This window comes from Macrosteles quadrilineatus, unplaced genomic scaffold, assembly GCF_028750875.1.
Source record: "Macrosteles quadrilineatus isolate MER2022 unplaced genomic scaffold, UCM_ALF_1.0 Scaffold_3__2_contigs__length_128488019, whole genome shotgun sequence".
In the NCBI taxonomy this organism is placed as follows: Eukaryota; Metazoa; Arthropoda; class Insecta; order Hemiptera; family Cicadellidae; genus Macrosteles; species Macrosteles quadrilineatus.
This window is the reverse complement of record NW_026542596.1, coordinates 64,336,668-64,355,469: the sequence shown is the minus strand read 5'-3', so window position 1 is coordinate 64,355,469 and position 18,802 is coordinate 64,336,668. Positions and strand designations below refer to the sequence as shown.

Sequence of the window (18,802 nt, the reverse complement as noted above, 5' to 3'; positions counted from 1 at the left end):
TGCACCACGGCCGCCTTTAACTACAGGCTGCGACCTGGTAGAATTGGCATCGTCGCAAGTGGTGTTGTTCAGCGACAGATGTCCCATAAGATAACATGGCAGACAGGTGACATCAGCTCATTAATTTGCACTTTATTGATTTCAATTTTAATTTATGAACGTAAATTTATTAAAATATTGAAAATAAAACCCACATAATTGAAAACCGAAACAATATGAATTAAAATCTATATCTGTAGTAGGCCTACATTTTTAAGCGGTGTCAATATTATCATAGTCCAATAACCAATCTTTCGTAAATACACAAATACCATTAGCTTAGCTGTTTCCAAACAAAAACAGCGGTTACAACACCACTTGCAACGTTGCCAGTTCGAAGGCCGCAGGCCCGCAGCCTGCAGTTAAAGGCGGCCGTGACTGTACCATTCATTTCATTAACTAACCAACGGTGGTACTTACTAGTCTTGGCGCATTTCATGTTCGCCCCTAGACTATCTAGAATATTTATTTTCCTTCGCTTCCCGCGAAATCGTCAAAACCGAAAACACTGAATACTGAATAGAAGAATAGTAATAGTAAATAAAGGAAGGTGAACTAAGTAATTCAGGGTTTGGTTTTGTTTTTAGCTTAGCTTTAATGTTAATCCGTCTTATTTAGGGGTTTACTGAGAATGTTTGTCACAATCTTAATAAAGTTTATGTTGAAGTGAATTTTTTTTGTTAACTTTAGGCCTATTTATACTTTTGTGTTTATTACCTACTGCGCCACAGCCTATGCAAACCATAAGGTGTTTTCGAATTTTAAGCGTAACATCAGTATAATATTCCCAAGTTGTATTTTATCTTACTAAAATGGATTTGAAGAGAAAAAATGGCCCACAAACCAAGAAGAACAACCCCAACCAAAAGAAATTCAGGTAAGTTAAGTTAGTAGGCTTAAATGAAACTGCCTGTAGGCCTAGACTTAGGTAGGGCCTATGTGTAGCCTAGCTGTTAGAAGTTTAACTGTTATCTCACTCTTGTTTGCATCACCTTTAGATTATGTGAACTACCTTACACATTCAGAAACTATGCGAAACACTTTTGGAGTGAATGAAGGGTAAAAGAAACTCATATGTTGGAAGGAGGAGAGAGGGAGGGGTAGCCTATATAAATGTACTTTATTTACAGGCCCAAGTCATAATGAACGCTCCAAGTTCAGGGCCGCTTAAATGGTCCCGGTGGGCTCGGGCTGGCTGCACTTTACTTGACGTCCTACACTCATTCGATTGTTTCATTCGATATATCGTTTGGTTAGTTAGGTTAGGTCAACCTTACCTAACTAACCAAACGATATATCGAATGAAGCAATCAATTAATCGATATATCGATCGATATTTTCATTCGAATGAGTGTAGGACGTCAAGTAAAGTGCAGCCCTCGGGCTCTAGGGTGTAAGAGGTTAAATAGGTTTGTTAGTGCATAGACAAAAGGAATTAAATATAGACTGTCAGCCATACTGCGGTTACCATAGGTTATGGCGCACACCACTGGGAGCGCCATGTAGTTACAGTGTGCTACACCTAACAGGGGTCCCAGAAGTGTGCACTATAACCTATGGTAATCGCAGCACCACTGACAATCTATATTTTTTTTCTTTTTGTCTATTGTTGGGGGCACCAGGAAAAGAAAAATTTCCTACAAGGTAGGTGTTACGAGGCGCAAGTACTTATATTTCAGGCCCATGGCACATCAGACCCAAACTGTGAGCCTGTCCTAATCAGGTATCACACAACAAAACCGAACAATACACTATACTATCAACAGTACACCTAGTTTAATGTCCACTCAAACTTTGTCTGCCCTTTTTGACTCTTGCAGGTCCTCAAACTTGAAGCACAGACTGATTCTGTTTTTTTTTTACCACGCCATTGGTATTTTTGTTTTGAGTCACGTTTGTTTTAGTTTAGGCCTAAATGCATTAAGGGAAAGCGTCCAAACCAATTAAAGTTTAGTGGATGTGCTGGGATGTGGATGTCCCTCCCGTACCGACTGAGACGCTAACCATTACGATAGCAACACACCTAAACAATAAATGGCTACATCATCAGCTAAATAAGCTTACATCTTGTAAGCCTATTTATGGTGCTTTTGTAATATTGTGATCTAATAAAACATAACTACAAAGATATTAATAAGTTAGGTCATGTACTCCATTCTACAATCATCTTGCTTTGTTTTCCATCTTAAATTCTATGTCCAATAATAGGCTATGTATGTGTTGATGGCTGGAAGAAGTACGGTGATTAATCGGTTTCAAATTGTTGATTTTAACCTATTTCCATTGGTAATTTTAGAGCTAATGTCGATGATGATGAAGATTTTCCATCTGGTTTTGAGGAAGAACTTGCTATCATGGATCAGATGGAATTGGAGGGAGCTGAAAGTGAACCTCAGGAATCATCTGAACAGGTACTCATAATGTATTAGGCCTAACATCAATTTGATGTTGTTTATTAGACAAATAAAAATTAATTTTTTGATTAAGTAACTCACCTTTTCTTGTGATTTAATAATCACATTTTCATACAGGAGGCTATCGAGTGTTTGTGGTTACACTGTGCAAAGGAAGGGAAAGTGATCCCTATGTTTCCAACCCTAATCAAGCTGTGAATATTTACAAGGTCTTAAGATTCATGGTATCACAACATAGAAGTGATTCTTAACTTAAGTGAGTCAAGAAACTTGAATAACGAACAGTTGGTTGTAGGCCTATAATAAATGTACCAGAACCCCCCATATTTGTACAGCACATTTTTCCACTTTGGCGTGCCGAGAACTGATTAAACTTCTAAGTCTGTAATCTTACAAGTACAAATTCACTCAAATGACATTGTGTAGGTAGAGGTGTCACTTGAACCATAAATTTAAGGGGGTACAATCAGGACACCATCCTACTTGGGGATTTGAGAAATGGGGTATGGAATATCCTAATAACACTTGGAATAGGCCTGGGCCTAGAAATAACTATTAACTTGTGAGTAGAGTAGGCCTACCTACTTTTAAAAGTAGTAGAAATGTATTTTTTTGTGAATTAGGTAAAAAAATTACTTTCGAATGTGAAAGGGACATGTGACGCCTGATCAAAGATCAATTGTCAGAAAACATTTGAACGAAAAAAAAGGCTATGACTTATTTGTTAATTACCACTTCTTGTACTGTACATTGACTGACCCCCTTCTATAAGAAGGCCTACCGGTAGGCTTATTTGTTCTGTAAAATTTGCAATAAAGTATGCTAATTGAATATATGCGCTCTTTACTCTAGTTTTGTTTAGCATTTTCCAAACTCAGTAGGAAAGTCTTGCTCTAAAACAAAAAGCTAACAATTCCTAAGTCACAGCTTTATGAAGAAACTTTATGAAATCAACTACTTTTGTTCTTTTGTAATATTTTATACTTACTGATTTATTACCCAGGGACCTGACACCCAGCTGACTAGTGTAAAGTGGAGTCGTCCTCCTCCTCCAAAACTGAACCCTGCGTCGGACAAACTGGTGTTCCAGCAGATTGATATTGATTACTACATTGGTGAGTCTTATGTCTTTTCTCGTCTTGTAGAAATGTTAAGTGAGTAAATCAAACGTATATTGCTAAGCAATCCTTTTAACAAATCAAAATCTTTATGTACCGTAGTTGCAAAGAAGGATTAAATAAACACAGAAGCAATATCATACCACATGTTTGGTAGGGGTTCGGGAAATTTAATTTAATAATGCGGTCGGACAGTAAAATGAAAATAGTGTGGTTTGTGAAGCTACCAATAGCAATACTGAAGTCTTAAAGCCTTATGAGTTTCCAGAGTAGTCCAAGGATATACAAGGACGCCATCAAGAGAAAGAAGATGTTAGCTGTAATCTTGGTGCGGTGTGTGAAGACATTAGCGGAGGAACAAATGACTCATTTAGAAGTCAATCATAAAATTGGATGTATTGTTACGATACTGGTAAATTAAACTTAGGTTAAGAAAGAATATTTAAACATTTGATGATGAGAGGAGCTTAGCTTGTGTTTGAGACTCGATACTGGTCAATGCTCAGAAACTCACACATGCGTTGTCTTCTTGTGATTGTAGGAATGCCAGTAGCCTCACAGATTAAATTTAATAACCAATTTTGGTACTAAACATCACATGATGATTTATTTGTGACATATTAAACATTGGGGAAACTGTACATTTTATTCAGAGGCTTGTTGTAATTTCAATTCAAAACATCTTTCTTAAACTCATAGGTATTTTCTATTCCCAGTTTAAGCTTTTAGCAACAAAATAAAATTAATTGTGTCATGTTTACAACTTATGCTTTATAAAATGTTTTGATTCTCACAGTGGATCAAAAGACTTGGTCCAGGATACAAAGTAAGCTACATTATTCCTTTTGTATGTAACATCACGCTGCTTTTATAACCCTAGCTAGATTTCTTTTGCAATTAATATAATTTCTGTATGAGTTGTTTTTAAGTTGTCATCATTACACTAGTTCTAGAGTGTTCCATTATGTTGATTTAATTTTGTTCTATAAGTTGACCGTTTGCATCAAATCATCAGGATTATTCCATTTCATTAAAATATCATGAATCACCTAATATCAGTGTTCACTGTAGCCTACTCGTTTATAATAAAAGTAGAGTACTCTTCATCCATAGGCTAACATTACACAAGATAACCTGTAAGCTACAAAATCTCAAATTGCACTTTAAGCTTTGATTTTAAAAGCACTAAAACTTCATGTGATTTATTAGTAAAACCTTTTACTAAACCTAAGTTTGAAAAATGCTGCTGGGCTGGTTCATTTTGTTTTGCAAAAAAATTATAAAGCTGCTTTTGGAGCATGTTTCTATAGTGGCGTAGATAGACGCCTGTCATGGGGGAACCTTTTAATAACAATGTTTATTCTGTTGATATTGTGTGTTATTAAAAAGTGTGTTGTAGAATTCACTGACATTATTTTCTACAACTTATTGAGTTAAATAACTACTACCTTGAAATTGTTTACTACAGTAGAGTCCCGCAAACTCGGCGTAATGTGGACTGGAAGGGTGCCGAGTTTGTGAAATGCCGGGTTATCAGGAACTAGAGTTAAAAATAAGAACGATACAAATTTTAAGCTTTTTAACTGCCTTTTTTAATTAGATTTATAATACAAGTCAGTATTAAGTCATCGGATATAGTACAACAAATCCTTAGTACGAGTTACAAATGATTATACCAGAGCTGACTTGTGTCCATGTTTAACTCGGACTCAAAAAATGACTAATTTTTTGAGCCAGGTGATGGCTGAGTTATCCAGACTGCCGGGTTATCGAGTGCCGAGTTTGCGGGACTCTACTGTACTATACTGTGCTGTTTTACTATTATGCGTTTTTTGATTTTAGGGGATCCAATCCCTGGACCGATAAAGGTTTAGAGTCCCTCACACCAGAAAAAAACTCCATTCCCTGACGTGTAGTGTGGGAAAAAACAACAAAAAACTTAGAGTTGTTCTATTTACTATCTGGAGTTTATTTACTATAATACTCTGAATTGTTTTACTCCTATCCTGAGTGTACAAAGAGTCCTTCGTCTATAAAGAGTTTTCTAATATTCAGAGCTATACTAATGCTGTTTTTGTATTCCTTAGGCAGTCCCCTCAAAGGGATGCCAGGCTCCCAGGTAGCTCCGGTTCCCATCATGAGAATCTACGGAGTCACAGAAGGAGGTAACTCTGTATGTTGTCACGTCCACGGCTTTTCACCCTACTTGTTTGTTGCCGCTCCGCCAGAATTTACGGAGAGCCATTGTAAACCATTTAAGGTTGGTTATACCCGATTTTATATGATTTTGAAAATATTATATATATAAACATGATTATTATTTGTTGAACATTGTTTTATATTACTGGTACATTGTAGATTTGTCCTATGTGTTTCTCCTGAATTGATAACCACCACAACTAAAAAATTATATCTAAACCTAACTTTTTTTTGCATTTCTAGGTTTTTTATTTTTTGCATCTCTACTTTATGTTACAGACTGCGTTGAATAAGGCTGTGATGACAGATATGAGAGGCAACAGAGACAATGTCCAAGAGGCAGTGTTGGGAGTGGAACTGGTTCACAAGATCAATCTATTTGGTTACCATGGAGACGAGCCATCGCCGTTCCTCAAGATCACAGTGGCACTGCCTCGGCTGATTGCTGCCTGTAAGCGACTTTTGGACAAGGAAACTGTTTATCCCACCTTTCAGAACCATCGCTACCAAGCCTTCGAGTCTAATATTGATTTTGACATTAGGTCAGTACAAGTGTTAATATGTTGATATTTAAAATTGTAAAATATTATAAATAATATAATGTTACCTTCCTGTAAAAGATTATGCTGTTAAATATCACTGTTATAAAAAAAAACAAAAAAAAAACAGTTTTATTTTGTGGATGCCATTCCATAATGATGGGTCTCAGTCACTTTTTTCTGGAGTCTAGTGTAGCCTTTGCCTGGGATATCCATGCTTTTTTCCCCAAACTAAGTTTTAGTAGGTGGTTTTCCACTTTACACCTGTAAAAATCAATCTTATCTTAAGTTTTGTTTATGTCACTGACTAGCTGAGTCGTCTAGCACTTGTGTGAAAATGAAAAGGTCACTGGTTTCGAGACAATGTAGAAGCTACACAAGACATCTCACACTATTCTATCCCCATTCTAGATTCATTTTTGAATTGAAATATGTTCAACTGCATTTCCTGGTTGATTGGTACAATTTTTTTCCCATTCGCTGATCGAAGTCTTAAGACTTGATGAGTAATCGAAACAAAATCCACGTGATAACATTTTTGAAACACAGATTTTTGAACAGTTTGTAGATTCAAATGATAGTAACGCACACCAGTGAGTTGACGGCTTAGTCGGTAAACCAATTATGATTCTAAGGTAGCGATGTTCTATCTTGTTCTGGTGCTGCCACTAGTTCTTAGCACAGTTCATTCTTGTATTGTATAATCTTACCCGATTCTTTGCTTGATAAGTCCCACGCACAGGTCAGAGACCTATGTGGACAGGCAAATTCAAGGTTAAGAGCTGCCAACCTCTTGAAAAAATAAAAATCACCAGTTTTTTTTAATGAAAACAGTAATCAAACGAATTGCAATGTTGCCAGGTTTATGGTAGACAACCACATCACAGGTTGTTGCTGGGTGGAGCTGCCTGCGGCCCAGTGGAGACTGCGGGGTTGTCACCCCCACTCCAACCTGTCCCTGCCCCCCGTGTCTCGCTGTCAGCTGGAGGTGGACATCTCGTACGAGCAGCTGGTCGCACACGCCCCGGAGGGAGAGTGGGGCAAGGTGGCGCCCTTCCGCATACTCAGCTTTGACATTGAGTGTGCCGGTCGCAAAGGTATGTAGTAGACTTTGCGTAATGAGAGTAACTGTAACACTGAAGTCTGTTCACAAAATTTAGTCGGTTTGTAGGAAAGTTCGACTACTATGTTTTACTTAATGTATATGTTGAAGCTGATTGACAAACCTTAGCTGTTACTTTATTGTTTTAAAGGTAGAATTAAGTGTAGGGAATAGATTTCTTAAAACTGCATAAGTTTTATGAATGGATTATAGTATTTACAGTGTAGTAAAAATGGGAAAATTCTTGAGTTTTGGTAAAAAAAATGTAAATAACCTAATTTCTTTACTTTTACGATTCATTATTAGAAAGAATTAGAAAGATTGTTGACAGAGCAAAAGTAAACATTGTAGCCTAATGATTCTTTTTGTTGCTCCCAATGCACCAACCATAGAATATTGATAGCCTGGGGACACAGCCTTCAGTTGATATTGTAACTTTAATAGTCCTTTGGTAATACTGGGTACATTGACTGTTTTGTGCAAAGTTTTAGCCAGTCTGATGATAGATTGGAGAGATTATGGAAAAATTGACTGATAAGTTACTTATTTTATTTTTGTTGTTGTGTGGATTGAAAAACTATCTTTTAATATTAATAATAAAGACCATTGATTGCTATAGCCAATTTTTTAAAGTGACATGTCTGTTATAGTGAAGTTATGTTTCCTAAAAAAATTTGGGGCAAGAATACTGAATCAGATTCAAAATTCCAACAAAATGTATAAACTTGTTTTGCGTATTGCGAATGTTTGTGTTGATTATCATGTATTCTTTCTTCTCCAGGTATATTTCCGGAGCCCAATCATGATCCGGTGATCCAGATCGCTAACATGGTGATTCGCCAGGGGGAGCCCGAGCCTTTTATCCGAAACGTCTTCACTCTGGATACTTGTGCAGCCATTGTTGGTTGTCAAGTGCTCAGTTACGACCGTGAAGTGGAAATGCTGGAGGTGTGTTTTATAGTAACATGTTTGTGTTTTATTATTTGAAATCAAAACACTAATGATATAGTAAAACTCGAATTTTGTTGGCTGATCCTATTTTAAAATTTTATGTAACAACAAATAATACCAAAAATAAAAATAAATGAATCTTGTGTTAACTCTTAAGGTCTTAAATAAAACTTAAAGAACCGGCTTCTCACAAAAATGGAAACAAATTTATTTTTTTTTGTTTGATTACATACAAGATTTGAACAACATTTTAATTTGGCACCATAGTGCATCCTTCTCAAGAGTGGTGTAATTTCAGCATTGAAAATAATATAGGCCTAGAAACTTCTCGTAAGGAAATTTAGTTTGTAATACTTTAGTTTGAAAACTTAAGAAATGGGTAGGCTTAAATTACTTAAAGAGTATGATTTAAAAAATTGATTTGCTTCTGACCCAAAAAAATACTCTCCAATGTTGAACGTAAGTCGTAGCTGGAATAAATTTGGTCTAGGTTTTTTTGTCTTAACTTTATAATAAATACATAATTTCTTATATTGGAAATATTTTGTTTAATACAAGACATTTCATTTCCTGTCATATATTATGTCTTCTTTTTATGTTTTTAACGTTTGCAGAAATGGGCTGAGTTTGTTCGAGAAGTGGATCCTGATTTGTTCACCGGATATAACATCAACAACTTTGACTTCACCTACCTCATCAACCGAGCAAAACATCTCAATGCTAAGAACTTTACCTTTCTGGGAAGAATCAAAGACATTAGGTAATGTAAAAAAATAATATATCTTGTACTAAAGTAAAAAGGGAAGTAAATTGTGTAGAATAAATATATGAAAACTTTATTATCCTTGACACACAATATCACCATTACCCTAACAGAGGCTTTTATTTTGCCATAATCTTGAGAAGTAGGTTTAATATTACTTACAAAAAAAAAAACAAAAAAAAAACACATACAATTGATGGTTACTGAAGTAGTGTAATCTTGATCATTTAAACCAAATGTCTTAAAAATGTAGGTAGTTTTGTCATCTCTTCTTTTGTAGTTTCTATTCATAATCACTATGAGGAGCGTATAGTGGTAGAGCGTGGTACTTCGGTCCCTGAGGTCCTTGGTTCAAATCCTGCCAAATCGCCAATGGATTTTTGATTTTATCCAAGTGATAGTCCCGCTGTCCTAGGAAAAAAGGAAATAATCATAAGCACTGTACTTATCATAGCCAGAAAACTTATACAAAGTTTATTAAAGCAAGCAACATATTCTAGCAACATATTTTATTCTGTATTCTCATTGTTCAGATCCGCTATCAAAGAGCAGATTCTTCAGAGCAAGCAGATGGGGCGCCGAGAGAACAAGCATATCAATTGTGAAGGAAGAGTCATATTTGATCTACTTTTGGTAAGGATTGCAACAACAAAAATGGTTAATGGCCAAGTAAAAAACATTAAAATTCCATACTCAGAGTCATTCAGGGTACTTCACCTATGATGTATTTAACATGATCATGTTATCTCCAAATTAGTTTGTTATCCTCGAAACGTTTTGCTTCATGGTTTAATGAAAAATATTTAATAGAGGGAATTTCATTTTTATATTATAAAATATGGCGTAAGACTACTTCTGTGACACCTTAAAATGCTTTCACGAGTATGTTTTGTTCATATTGTATTAATCTACTGTTAAAGAAGTAGATGTGACAAATCGCCTAACACTACAGTAAAACATTAAAAGGTTAAATTAATTTGGGTACTTTGGTACTTTCGAAGGCCACTTATTTTAGAGGGATTTTTTTTACCGTAGACCAAAAATAACTACATATTTGGAAAATACATAGCCTACTTTAATTGACCACAATTTTGGACTAATGATGGAGGTAAGCCTATAAAGTCATTATTCGTAGTCTAGGGACTATCAGAATGAATGAATAATACTCACATAACCACCGCAGCGCGCTGTATAAGGGTGTGTAATATTTCATGTCATTTCATTCATTATTTAGTATTAAGTTTTTTTTTTAATGTTAACTTTTATTCATACACCTAATAATCACTCCTCAGAAAGGCTGCCCTAATATTCATTTTCCTAATTTACCCTATATAATTTCATTAATATGTTCAATTAATCATTAATAATATTCATCCATAGCCTATATATATATTTTTACAAAGCCACAACCTAATTATTTATTAAATATGTAAGAGAATTGCAATACATCAAAATTTCATATAATATCATTTCAAAATTAGTCCTTAAGGAATCAAAATTTAAGAAGCAGTGAAAGTGATCCCATGTGTTCAACAATGAGTGAAGTGAACATTGAGATTGAGAGAGAAGGAAGCCTTTGAGAAGTTGAAATTGTTAGAAGAAGGAGTCAAAATTTTACCTAAATCAAATTCATTCATCAAGAAGACCAGTTTCAAGTTATATCACAGTAGCCTAAACCTCAAGAGTCAAGAGGACTCAACTCAATCATTATCTTCAAAATTAAGTATAAATTTTTTTTAAACTCTTTAAAATTTTGCGCTAATTGGACTTACCTTTTGGACAACACCAAAATTAGATTTTCCATTGTTGAGATTGTGTAAGTTTAACACTTTAATTAGGCCTATTTGGACACTATCAAATTTATTCATTCTTAGCATTCAAGCCAGCACGACACCCTACCCTGAGATAAATCACATCTAAATTATTTGAACCTTCAAGTTATTATTCAAATTTATCTTTTATTTCAATTTAATTTCAACCCCATACACCATTGTCAATCCTTTCATTGTAACGTCAAGCCTTTTCTCATTGCATGTTAATTGTTCATCTGTTTAAATAAAACACCTTTTGTAATCCATATCTTTGTTAACTTATTAACTTTAAACATTTATAGAATAGGCCTAGCCTAAATGAATATTGTAAGGTGAGTTTACAGGTGGCCTCCGGATAATACCAAAGTACCTTAATTTGTAACAATCCAAAGGCCAATAATAGGGTTTCTATTGTTACTCTTATGTGAAAATGCGACTTTCTCACACTAACTCTCTCAACACGTTTTCCCAATTACGAACTTAGAAGGACTAAAGATTAATGCTAGACTATTTTTTACGTTTTGAAACATGAATACGTTAATGCATTCTTGAGTCGCGCAAACGGAGAATCCTGTGCCGGATTTTTATTAGTAAGTCATGTATGTATGTTCTATTCCAAATAATGTTTGTATTAAACAGTTTATGATTTGATTTGATTCCAGTGTTTGCTGAGAGACTACAAACTCCGGTCATATACTCTCAACGCTGTCAGTTACCACTTCCTACAGGAGCAGAAGGAAGATGTTCACCACAACATCATTTCCGACTTGCAGAACGGAACCCCTCAGACCCGTAGAAGGTAAATTTGTAAAATATGAAAATTCATTGTATTAGGAAGTTTTCTTAAATTGTAATTGTTCCAGGATTAATATTACTTGGCATGACGTTTGTGGTATTCAAGGTTATCTGCGGCAACATTGTGAACTAAGCTCTTTGAAGTTTGGGATTTCATTCTGTATACAGATTTTTGGAGTAATTTTCATCCCCAATTTATCAGTTGCAAGATCTACCACTAGAATCATGAAAGTTGGTGCAGCCATTTATTTAATATCAATCACACTCAGCATTCTTTCATTATTCCTTTGCCATAGGCTACATGTCACAAATCTAATAATATATTTCAATTAATTAAAAATTTAAAAAGAAAACCCTGATTGCATCACTAACTGGCGGGATTTTCATTCACATTCCTCATTTTGAAACTACACTGTCAAAAGTATAAGAGCTATTAGTGCACTAGTAGCAAATACTAGTTGCATACCGTACTGAATGTAAAATCCTTCTGATGCCAATACGGTGGTGCTAGCCTAACGCACAGCGGTCCAGGCCAACATGATTCTTACTCTTTATATAGCCATCAATTTTTCTTTTTCTTTCACCAAGTAGGACTAAAAATAAATCACCCTATAAACCACTGCTTGTTCTCTGCTATTATAATGACAGATAAATCACTTGCTGTAAGATTTATTCTGAAATATGAAAACAGACATATATTTTGTTCTATTTCTTATACAAGAATATTATTCACACATCTTGCTTGAACAAACTCTATTTTCAAACTAAACTAATGTTTACAAAAACATCTGACAACAAACATATTTAAACACACGATAAAAGAACAGACTTAATACAACATCCCGCTTCAAGATGTCCACATCTTTATTAACCTCAGTACCGCCTCGGTTTCTTAATGGACCTTCCGTAACGGGTTACTGTGCCAGCTCCTGGACGATCACGTGAGTTGCATGGACGATTAAGGACCATGGATGAACAGTTTGAAAGAATTCCATCTCCTCCGTAGTACGGTGCAGGAACTAAGAACTTCCTGTTTCGGCGAATAGTTCTCTTGTCAGTTTCCACAAGGTAGGAACGTGGTTCGTTCAATTTCCTGACTACCTTACTGTGTCGACGTAGATCTGTGATCCATACCATGCTTCCAACTTCTAATTCACTTAAACCACTCGCTCCATGTCGTTTATCAAATTGTATCTTGTACTTATTCTGGTACTTATTCTCCCTCTCAAGAAAATTCTTATTTTCCACAGGATTTCCAACCAAAGTAGATGGAAGATTGTCTCTTAATTTCCTTCCAAACATAAGTTCAGATGGGGAAAAGCCGGTTTCAAGAGGTGAGGTCCGGTAAGAAAGTAGGGCAAGTTCAAATTTATCCTTGTTTTTCTTCATTAGCCCTTTTGCTACTTTCACAGCTGCTTCAGCTGCCCCATTTCCCTGATGGTGGTGGGGACTACTTCTGAATGTGGAGAACCCCCACTCCTTTGCAAACAATTTAAATTCACTTGAGTCAATATGGTGAAATTGTGTCCCACTATCTGAATAAACACGTTGAGGAATTCCAAAACATGAAAATGTGGTTTTGCAAACCCGAATCACATCTGAAGCCCTCATTCGATGCATTTCCTCGACTTCAAAGTATCTTGAGTAGTGATCCACGATAACCATATACCACTTGTCTTCGTGTTTGAACAAGTCAACAGACACATTTTGCCACGGGTAATCCGGGACAGTTCTCGGAATCAATGGTTCACTGTGATTAGTTGAGTTCTGAATACACACTGGACACGATTTGATTTTCCTTTCTATTTCTTGAGAAATTCCAGGCCACCACATGGTTCCCAAAGCACGTTTCCTTGTTTTTGTGATTCCCAAGTGTCCACTGTGAAGCCTCTCGAGCATTTCCACTCGTAGTTCTTGAGGTATTATCATCCGAGTTCCTCGAAGCAATAGCCCATCAATACAACTTAACTCGTCTTTCACATTAAAGTACTCTTGAATCTCATTAGGTAAACTTGATTTTACAGGCCATTCGTCTAAAATTTGTAACTTAAGTTGTGCACAGATTGGATCTCTCATTTGTGAGTGAAGTACCTTTGTCACATTTTCATCTGTAGTGTTTATACTAATCAGACTGATTTCGTGGACGAAGGCTTCCACTTCTTCGGTCAATTCGCCATCTTCGTCAGCCGGAATAGGACTTCTTGATAGTAGATCTGCTATGGCAAGGTCTTTTCCTGGGGTCCAGGTCATGCGATAATCGTATCTCATCATACGCATTCGGAACCGCTGTAGCCTCGGTGAGAGCTCGTCCAAATTTTGTGTTTTGAAAATTGAGACAAGCGGTTTGTGGTCGGTCTCAATTGTGTACATTTTACCCATCAGGAAACATTTCAAACGGTCACTTGCCCATGTGCACGCAAGCGCTTCTCTCTCAATGTTACTGTAGTTTTCTTCAGCAGGCGTTAGAGTCCGAGATATATATGCCACAGGTTTCTTGTTTTCTCCTTCAACTTGAAGTAAAACCGCTCCAAGACCTTTTTTTGAAGCATCGCAAGAAAGAATCGAGGGTTTTTGCGGATCGTAAACAGTCAAACATGGCTCTGATGATAAAATCTGTTTTACTGTGACAAAAGCGTTTTCTTGAGCTGGTCCCCAAAAGAAATCGTTTTTAGTCTTTAACAAGCTCGTAATTGGCTCCAAAATCTCACTGCGGTTCGGAATAAATTTTGCCAGAAAAGTGATCATGCCCATGAATCTTTGTACTTCATTAGCGTTTCTTGGAGCTGGTAAGTCCACAATCGCTTGTACCTTGCTTGGATCAGGCTTGATTCCGTCCTTAGACAGCACAAACCCCAGAAATGTCACAGTCTTCTTGCAGAACTCCGACTTCTGCTTATTCAAGGTGATTCCATTAGCTTGCACTCTCTCTAGAACGGCCCTAAGACACTCGTCGTGTTCTTCTTTCGTTCTTCCCCATATCAGACAGTCGTCAATGTGCACTAAACAGTTCTTTGCCCCTTCTAAAGCTTTTGACATGCGGCGCTGAAACTCTTCAGGAGCGGACGTAATTCCAAAAGGTAACTTACGGAATTTATACCTCCCAAAAGGGATGATAAATGTTGTGTAATCTTGTGACTCCTCTGCAAGGTTCAGTTGCCAGAACCCGGAATTCGCATCGATCTTGCTGAAGTACTTGGCTCCCGCGATCTCGGCCAATGAAAGTTCGATCTTTGGGATAGGATAAAACCGACGTTTCACACTGTTGTTGAGTTTGGATAGGTCTACGCAGATCCTAACCCCACCTCCCTTTTTTGCGCAAACTACCATTGGTGCGCACCAATCAGTCGCGTGTTCAACTGGAACAATCACTCCTTTCTCAAGCATATCGTCTAACTGCTCTTTCACCTTGGTTTTTAAAGGTATTGGTACAACCCTGGGGGTGGATATAGCGTAAGGAACTGCATTCTCCTTCATTTCAATCTTGTACTCTCCTTTCATATTTCCCAGCCCTTGAAATAAATTAGGATACTTAGTAGCCCAGTCAATATCATGTGAATCTACAGAAAAAATTCTCCTCACCAGGTTTAGCTCTTCACAGGAACGTCTGCTAAGAAGTGGAACAGTGATCTCCTCAGAAATATACGCAAGATCATAAACTGATACACCCTTATGTTCAAGCTTTAGCCTTAAAGTTCCCAAAATATTGATTCGTTCTTTCTTCTTTGCGCTAAACACAGGGGATTTGCACTTTCCTAGAGGCAGAGTCTTAATAAAATCACCAAGAACTCCTACTGGAATCATGGTTACATCAGCTGCTGTGTCAAGTTTAAATTTTATAAGACCTAAATCTTGGTTTCCACAGCTTGCTTTTACCTCCTGGACCCAGGCTTTGTCACTGCTGTCTATATTCCCTATGAAAATCTCAGGAACCTGTTGATAACCACTGTCTGAATCTTGCTGTTCGATTTCTTTAACAACGTTTTTGTTTTTTCTCATCCACTTTTCGCGGGAGGGACAACATCGAAAAAAATGTCCAATCTCGGAACATTTGTCACATTTGGCTTTCCTAGTGGGGCATTCGGCCAGTGATCCGTGCCAGTTATAACCACATTTCCTGCACTTTTTTCTCATAGCATCCTCGGTGAATTTCTGTTCACCAGCTCTTTCAGACAGATTTGTTTTACCGACTTGTATTGACGTTTGATTCACCATAAAAACATTAGTATTGGCGAGCTCACGTTTTTGGCGTTCTAGCTCCTCGTGTTGGCGCAAGGTATTAATCGCCTTCTCCAGAGTCAATTGAGAGTCCAGCTGGAGTCTATCACTTAGAGCCTCATCTTTCATACCAATAATGAGGACCAGAAGCACCATCTCATCGTTCAGTTCACCCCATGCACACGTTTTTGCAAGACCATGCAAATCTGTTATGAATTTTTCAGATGGATCACTCCCTTGCTTGTGTCTCAGAAATTTTGTTCTCTCATAAATGATATTTCGTCTTGGCACAAAGTATGCATCAAAGGCCCGAAGAGCCTCGTCATAAGTATTCGGTTTTGGTGAAAACGAATCGAAAATATCTTCACTTCTACTACCCATTGTAAACAAAAGTACATCGATTTGCCGAGCGTCGGAAGTGCTATCTAGACCGCACCCCCGTCTGTACCTTTGAAAGCGATTCCTCCAGGAATGCCACTCATTCGGAGTAAAAGAAAAGGTATCTGGAGTTGGTAACGTCAGATTTATCATAGGAGTAGGAGTACACATTACTGCATTATTTTCTCGGTTTGTCTGTCCCAATGCAAAACCTAGTGACTCACCTTCAGTCTTTCTAGAATCCCTTTCTGACATGTAGTTGAATTCACTTTGGGCATCCTCCTCATTGTCCTCATACCTTTGCCTACGAGTATTTCGTTTTTTTCTGCCCTTACTTGACATCATGCGTGGTTTTAGACTTTGTTCGATAAAAAATCCACTAAGCTGCCACCATGTTCTATTTCTTATACAAGAATATTATTCACACATCTTGCTTGAACAAACTCTATTTTCAAACTAAACTAATGTTTACAAAAACATCTGACAACAAACATATTTAAACACACGATAAAAGAACAGACTTAATACAACATATTTGATATTAGCGCACTCAATTGCTACTGGACATAAAACACATGAGTCTACTTGCAACATACAAGTAAAAATCAAATGCTACATTGCACCTATCAATATAACACCACCTTTATGTATGTTTGAGGTTAAGGGTGTTGCTTAGTTTATTATTTTATGATGATATCAGGCTTATCTCAATGGGAATGAATCCAAACTAATACAATAAATTCACAATTTTACACTGTACACAAAACATTAGAAGAATATTTCACTGTCACTGACAGCATTTTCAACTAAGGAAAGTATGAGTTGAGAGAGTTTTCTTCAGGCCTAATGGTGGTCAGGAAGTAGTTGTACAGTAACAGTTGTATGTTTGTTTGGTCCACAGACTGGCCGTGTACTGTCTCAAGGACGCCTACCTTCCTCTGCGACTGCTGGACAAGCTCATGTGTATCATCAACTACATGGAGATGTCTCGTGTGACCGGAGTCTCTCTCACTAGTCTGCTCACCAGAGGGCAGCAGATCAAAGTGGTCTCTCAGCTGCTGCGGAAGGTAGGACCTATTCTGTGTTATGGGTATTAGATATTATTCTCTAATTGTCTAACCTGCGTTTTAAATAAATCTCAAATCCATCAAACGTTGAGAAAATAAGAGTTTTAGATTCATTTGGCTATTTCAAGAATCAAATCTCATATCTCACATACAGTTAGACACCAGTTTAACAGAGCTATTACAACTGGTGCATTTGTAACAGGAAGCACAATGGAATCTCTAAACATTACAGCTCTGAAGAACAGTACTGGTAGTAGTACTAATGCAGTAAAGTAGAAGTTCCCTGTTGCTCTGTTACTGTCTGAAGATGGGAACACGAGATAGACTGCTTTTGTTTGCTACGAGACAGAAATGTCAGCACACCATGCCAATGACTCAGTTCTACTAGACATTCCATCTTAGTGTGAAATTTGTAGACAGATTTGTTATTAAAATCGTTGTAGTTGATGGGAGCCATTGACAGATTGTGCTGATCTAAATCACTAAATTCTGTCGAATACACAAACTTTTTTACCAAGTCAAGGTGTTACCTAAGCAAAACTACAGTTTTTATGTACCCTCTTTACACTCATATTTGGGTTAAAATACGCGTAGTGGCATCCCCATCTTAAATAATTTATATAATCCTAGGCTGTGTCTCAGAACTGACTTCTTATTTCTTTGGATATACTTAGGGTATATCTGTCTGCTACCTAACAAGTGCTATTGACTGTGTTCTCAAGTTCATAGAAGTTTATTTATTAAAAGTGGCTTTATTGAAAGCATAAGATCAACCAGTAACAATTTAATGTAACAGTGAGTGTTTTTGTACATATTGAAACAAGTCAAATAATTTATTTTTCATTTACCATTAATATAAAAACGATAATTACTTACTACCTACCAGAATGAGGTTATGCATGTTGATTTTTATTTGAACAAATAGCATGATTTATCACCTTTTCCAGCACTATTGAACAATTGCTAACTAAACTTTGACATCTATTTTACTTAAATATTACATTAAAAGTCTTGATTATTGATATTAAACTTGTAAATTTAACAAGATCTGGGTTGGAGATTAGCTCTTGCTTATTCCTGTGTGTTTATGCTCTTGAGCTATAATTTGGCGGCAAGAAGAAGTTTGAGTTGTCTGCACTTGCAGACGATGCTCAGCAGCTTTAGTTTCCATGAAGCTTTAACATCCGTTGGTGACTCATCTTTGGACACTGGTTGCCTGACCTGCTATTTCCCTTCTTTATTGATCTGTGAAGGTTTTATTTGATTTTATTCCAGTTATAAATAAAATAAAATATCATATGCGAAGAAATGTTATTATTTTTAATACATTTTATTTGTTGATTTCCACAAAGTTTAGCTCTATTGGGTAACCTTGAAGAGTATTATTACTACAACCCCAAGAAATATATGT

General features: G+C 36.6%; 1 protein-coding gene across 2 annotated transcripts in view; it reads left to right on the top strand.

Annotated features, from left to right (window-relative positions):
* The first annotated feature begins 585 nt into the window (after positions 1 to 585).
* LOC128990574 (DNA polymerase delta catalytic subunit-like) overlaps positions 586 to 18,802 on the top strand; it is a 35,558-nt gene continuing 17,341 nt past the window's right edge. Inside the window, exons 1-12 of one of the 2 annotated variants that reach the window (XM_054413008.1) lie at positions 586 to 916; positions 2,336 to 2,450; positions 3,457 to 3,568; positions 4,368 to 4,397; positions 5,659 to 5,831; positions 6,050 to 6,312; positions 7,171 to 7,406; positions 8,193 to 8,359; positions 8,977 to 9,122; positions 9,659 to 9,758; positions 11,599 to 11,735; positions 17,226 to 17,391. In XM_054413008.1, the coding sequence (XP_054268983.1) occupies positions 852 to 916; positions 2,336 to 2,450; positions 3,457 to 3,568; positions 4,368 to 4,397; positions 5,659 to 5,831; positions 6,050 to 6,312; positions 7,171 to 7,406; positions 8,193 to 8,359; positions 8,977 to 9,122; positions 9,659 to 9,758; positions 11,599 to 11,735; positions 17,226 to 17,391 (1,710 nt within the window). In that variant the 5' untranslated portion in view covers positions 586 to 851. The remainder of the gene's footprint in view (positions 917 to 2,335; positions 2,451 to 3,456; positions 3,569 to 4,367; positions 4,398 to 5,658; positions 5,832 to 6,049; positions 6,313 to 7,170; positions 7,407 to 8,192; positions 8,360 to 8,976; positions 9,123 to 9,658; positions 9,759 to 11,598; positions 11,736 to 17,225; positions 17,392 to 18,802) is intronic. The other variant, XM_054413009.1, reaches the window with a different exon arrangement.